This window comes from Pteropus alecto, unplaced genomic scaffold (assembly GCF_000325575.1).
Source record: "Pteropus alecto unplaced genomic scaffold, ASM32557v1 scaffold50, whole genome shotgun sequence".
Lineage (NCBI taxonomy): Eukaryota > Metazoa > Chordata > Mammalia > Chiroptera > Pteropodidae > Pteropus > Pteropus alecto.
Window position 1 is genome coordinate 16,953,843 of NW_006431918.1, and position 5,995 is coordinate 16,959,837.

General features: G+C 38.9%; 1 protein-coding gene across 1 annotated transcript in view; it reads left to right on the forward strand.

The window, feature by feature from the left end:
• Positions 1 to 5,742, forward strand: part of MFAP3L (microfibril associated protein 3 like) — a 38,472-nt gene extending 32,730 nt beyond the window's left edge. The window contains exon 3 of the mRNA XM_006906320.3: positions 459 to 5,742. Coding sequence (XP_006906382.1) covers positions 459 to 1,390 — 932 coding nt within the window. The 3' untranslated portion in view covers positions 1,391 to 5,742. The remainder of the gene's footprint in view (positions 1 to 458) is intronic.
• The last annotated feature ends 253 nt before the right edge of the window (positions 5,743 to 5,995 follow it).

The following is a 5,995-nucleotide window of genomic DNA, read 5'->3' on the forward strand; positions in this document are numbered from 1 at the left end:
GAGGGAGGGAGAGGGAGGAGGAGGTTAGAAAATCAGATGCTACAGTTAAGGAATTCTCTAGTAAGAACACAGTATTTTCCAGATCGTTTACTTTTCTTATTTTTCACCAGGATGTGGAATTATACAGTATGGTTCGGTGATTAAGAGTATAGCCTCTTGAACTTGAGTTCATCTTCTAGCTCGTCTGCTTCCAAACTGGTGCCCTTGGGAAGGTGGTTTAATCTAACTGTGCCTCAGTTTTCTCATGCTATAAAGTGGGGCTAGTATTAATACCTACCCTACAGAGTTGTTGTGAAGATTAAATGAGTTCATACCAGTCGCTGTCTGGTACATAGTAAATGTTCACTGTTGTGGTCATTAGTAGTAGCAGATGTTTTTAGTAGCATGGGAGTGTGTAGTCACTTCAGTGGGAACTGTATGTCCTTTTTTGAATTTTTTTCTCTTCTCTCTTCTAACAGGAAAATGGCAGATGCACGAGAGCGGCCTCCTGAACATCACCAAGGTGTCTTTTTCAGACCGAGGTAAATACACGTGTGTTGCTTCCAATATCTATGGCACTGTGAACAACACAGTGACCTTGAGAGTCATCTTCACCTCTGGAGACATGGGTGTCTACTACATGGTCGTCTGCCTAGTGGCCTTCACCGTTGTCATGGTCCTCAACATCACCCGCCTGTGCATGATGAGCAGCCACCTGAAGAAGACTGAGAAAGCTATCAACGAGTTCTTTAGGACAGAAGGCGCAGAGAAGCTGCAAAAGGCATTTGAGATCGCCAAGCGGATCCCCATCATCACCTCAGCCAAAACTCTAGAGCTCGCCAAAGTGACCCAGTTCAAAACCATGGAGTTCGCCCGCTACATTGAAGAGCTTGCCAGGAGTGTGCCTCTGCCTCCTCTCATTATGAACTGCAGAACTATCATGGAGGAGATCATGGAAGTGGTTGGGCTGGAGGAACAGGGGCAGAACTTTGTGCGGCACACTCCAGAAGGCCAGGAGGCCACAGACAGGGACGAGGTGTACACGATCCCCAACTCCCTGAAGCGAAGCGACTCCCCCACCGCCGACTCAGATGCCTCGTCGCTGCACGAACAGCCTCAGCAGATTGCCATCAAGGTGTCTGTTCATCCACAGTCCAAAAAAGATCATGCAGATGACCAAGAGGAGGGACAGTTTGAAGTCAAAGATGAAGAGGAGACAGAACCATCAGCTGAACGTTCCCTAGAAACGGCAGAGCCTTCTACAGATGTAACATCCACGGAGCTAACGTCTGAAGAGCCCACGCCTGTTGAGGTATCAGATAGAGTCCTGCCGCCAGCTCACCTGGAAACTACAGAGCCAGCAGTGGCACATGACAGAAACACCTGCATTATTTATGAAAGCCATGTCTAATATCAACTCCGAAAAGCTATGCATATCAAGAAAATCAGGGGCTGCTCCTTGCAGTCCAGTCGTAGTACGCACTTGCCACTAAGCCTTACCAGGAGACTCTCATCCCTTAGGTAGGAGTGATGCCATTTTAAAAGGGGAAACACCTGTGTGCATTTTCGTGACTGGGATTTCCCTGATAGAAAAGGATGCGGGAAACATCAGGGTGCAGAATTGATAATATTGGACAGAAGGTGTCTGTCCATGTGATGCGAATTTTAGAGGCGCTCCCCTGCCAAATACCTTAATTGGTGATGATGACCTTTTGACAAAGAGTACACTACTGTAAGACAAATTCTGAGTTTAAGAGCCCTGTCCAGTGCACACTGCATTGCTTTTCCTTTAAGAAATTATAGGTCTGCTACAATAGCAAATGCACGTATATGGGTTTGTTGCACTTTCTTCTCAGTTTTTATTCCTTTCACTGTTCCTTTATAGTGGAGTAGTTGTTGTTAAATTAATATTAATTGCTCTTTCTGGTTTAGTCCTCTTTGCCACTTTGTCCTTATTTTCCCCTAGAACATTTACCTCAGAGGCTTTGTTATCAGTCACCAGTACCAGGGCTGATATCTACAGGTCATTTGTAATGTTCCAAAGTAGTTATTAGGCTCCTTATTTTTGTCATTTCCCAGGCCTATTTTCATACATTGCTTTTTTGTTTCCAATGAAGCTGCTATTGTGAAACTGAGAAAACCTTTGCCCAGGAATAGCACTTTAATAGCTAAATAAAAATGTGTTTACCTATCCAATTCTGAGAGCGTTTTGGTAAGCTCAACCAAGGTATAGGGAGAGACTGTCAAAGGTTGAATATACCCCTACTACCCATGAAAACTGCTGCTTTTACATTTAAGTAACATCATCCTCCAAACAAAGACTGATTCTTTATCTGGAAAATTTATTGCTTCCAAAGACAGAGGCATTTGATGAATCCCTGTAGGTTGTAGAATATTGGTTTCCCAGAAAGGCTTGCAGGGACCATATGCCATCAGGTGACTCAAACAATTGATTTGGGACAGCAAATATAAAGATCTGTAAAGTCATGTAACTAGGTCCACTTTTGTGCACTTGCTTTTAAGAACTGCATGGCTAACCCATTGGTCCTTTTGAAGGGGAGAGTGAAAGGTTAGGATAATAGTATAGGGAACTATACCATCAAATCACATTCCAAAATTATTGAATTATTATTTTTAGTCTCACAAGAAAGTAGTTATATGCAAGACAGAATGATGTTATGGACAAAAGACAAAACTAGTCATCCAAAGGCCAACACCTTACCTGACTGTGCCAATACCAGCTCCCTGGCTTTGGGTAAGTCTGAGTCTCGGTATCCTTATCTGTCAGAGGACGAAGATTAGGTGAGCTCTGAGCACCATTTGCATGGTCTCGCTCTCTTACAGAACCAAACCAATATCATCATCCTTGCTCTTTTTCACAATTACTTTGAAGATTTTTTGTTATCTCTGGATTTACCAAACATTTTTTTTATGCTGCATTACTTACTCAAATAAAAAGGATAAGTTTATAAAAATCATAGCATTTTAGCAAGCTTTGGATCTTCTCTTCCACTAAAATCATTAGAACCACTTCTACAGTTTAGATTTAATCACAGTAAAAATGAGTGGTTTTATTTCATTTTCACTTAGGATCAGGGAAGACACTAAACTTAAAGTAGTCATAAGGGTCATGGCCACATCAAGTGATGGGGTCGTGAGGCTGGAGGTTACATAGGCCACGATGGTAATGAGAGAGTAGACCCAGATGTTTAGTCTTCACTCTGTCACTATCTGGATAAGTGAGACCTTGGACAACTCCTTTCCCCATTCTGGGGTTTAATCTTTTTTATCTGCAAAATATGGGGATTGTACTTGATGGGTCACAAGATCCCTTTTAGCTCAGACGTTTACAGTTTTATGTAAAGTTTGTAGTCTCTCGTGAAGGCCCCCATTGCCAGAGACAAGCAACATAGGGAGCAAAAAAGGGTACATGAGATTGGAGGTTTTTGCTGAACAAACTTTACAGCAAATATTCCCGACTCTATAGCTGAAGGTAGTGGGTTTGGCTTAGAAATGGCCTTGACAGGTTTTTTTATTCATAGATAACTGGTGTGGAAGGCAATCTGAAAGATGTGGAGTTTGACCCAACATCTCTTGGTCAGGAAGGAACTGTTGGCATCTAATTAGAAGTGTCTTAAAGAAATTAGTAATGAGCAATCAAGAAAAACCATGACTCCTGTTTGGGCTCTGTGGACTTGGATTTTATGTATTTGGGTTGCAGAAAAGTTTTATCTCCAACTCTTAAAATATAAACATTTTCTACTTCTTATGGAAGTCAACAAATTCTTACCATGCATCTATACGCCCAAAACAACAACAGAGACATAAGCTGATTTCGTGTGAACTTTTTCCCATCCTGTTCAGTTTTCATTCTATCCAAACCCACACGCAGATTTCTACATAGAAATTATAGGAGAAGAAATCGTCTGTTCCATCTAGACATCGATTAAGGGTAAAAAGTTTAAAAAGGGCAGATTTTTTTTTTTTATGAAGCAGGAGCAAAAATGTATGACCAAAGAATGTTTGCATTTTGGTTTTAGCTTCTTTAGACTGGGGAGATGATACAGATTTTTCAAAGCTTTCCTCCTCTTTAAAACATCAAAAAGCTCTTGATATAATAATAACCAACCTAAAAGGAAATTTGCTTACAATGGAAATTTCTCCTTCCAGAAATTTCTACACTCATCCTATCCATCCTACAGTTAGTTACTTTATGAAATAAGAAAGGCTCTCCTGCTAGAATATGAAATATAGACGACCTCATGATTTTCAGCTAATTTTCAAAGATAAATTTAACTCTTCGGCTACATAGAAATTTATAGAAGTATGCCTGTGTGTGTGTCCATGTGTGCGTACACACATGTCAGACTCATCTGGACAGTTTTAAAAGCTTAAGACTAAATCCCAAGCCATGTCCTTTGGCTCCTATGTCATCATTCTCAAAATCAATTTCTGGTTTCTGGGTCATCTGTTCATATCTCTAGCAATTTTTTTTCTTGAAATTCTGAAAATGATTCAGACATGTGTGCATATTTAATTCACTTAGATGATCTGTAAACTTGGATGGTATTTATTCTAAATGGAAAAAAATTTTATACTGAAAATCTATGTAATTTATAATGGTTTTGTTTAATATATTATATTTTCATATCTTTAGGGCACATCTATTCTCATCTTTTTGTATATCATACTTAACAAAAGAATTACTAATACTTGACTAAAATCTCTAGGAACCAAATGTGATACATAACATATAGAATTCACCCTAAAAATATCTGAATGTTCTCACCCATCCCAAGTGTTACTGTGCTGTGTCATTATGTCCAGAATGATTTGTTTCAGATGCTAATGAACATTCCTTTTTTTCAAAACTAAGGCCGTGAGGCCTGACATTCTACACAATGGATTCTGGAATTCTCTTTTTCTTTTTTTTACCGTTTGCTTCATTTTTAACTATGTTGTTTAAGCTTCCCTTTAAGGGCAAGCGGTGAGATAAGAAAACAACTTGATAGAAAGACTGGCTATGTAAATTATTCAATGGACTGATAACATGTTTTAAATCTAATGCTTGGATTGTTATTTATTGGTGATCTAGGATCTGCTCACTTCTTTAGCACATGAAGAAAATGTGAGGCACAAAGAATATTTGCATGTGTTGTACAGGCACACTCTCAATGTAGTACATCCAACATAAATCAGCTTAACTATAGAAACAGCAATCCCAACCACCGAGGAACGGTTCAGAAAGGCAAATCAGACATCTTTTGCTTGCAGACTGAAGCAGTGTGGTATCAGTGCTGAAACTCTTAACTGGCAGCCTGTGTGGTTCTGTTAGTGGAGTTTCCTCTCAGTATTACATTTGGTAAGAAAATGGAGCATTTAACTTATCTTTCATATACTCTGTTTTATACTCAGCACAGTTCAACTACTATTGTACCTATTGTCACAAACCCTTTTGGCGAATCCCTTAAGATTATTATCCCTGTTTCTATTCTTGCTTTTTAAACTAATTTATTGGTACTCTTCAAATATCTTCCAAGTCTCATTGTATATTCCCACACATATTTTGAGCACCTGATATCTTCACGATATTCGTCATTTTTATAAACAGCTATTCATTTCAAACTCCTTCAGTAGATAAAGTTTATTGTCCTTATGACTTTTAGGGGTTTTCTACAGTGATTAATCGGGTTTGGATTAAACAAATCAGTGGTGGGGGAAAAACTGAATAAAACAGAATTGCTTATTATGTTTTCCAAAGGACTGAGTTTGTCTATTATACAAGAAAGTATCATATGAGAGTGATAATAATCTTTGAGTTTCTTTAGAGATGTCATTTTTAAGGAGACTAATACTTAGAATACCACAATCAAAACTGAAGCTCTTAGGGAATGTAAAAATAGAAAGCAAATAGTTCTAAGAATATTTTGGCAAAATTTTTAACCAGTAATAAAAGCCTTCAAATTTATGTCTCAGACACCATTGAGCTGCCTACAGTGAATTAGGGTCAAAGGAG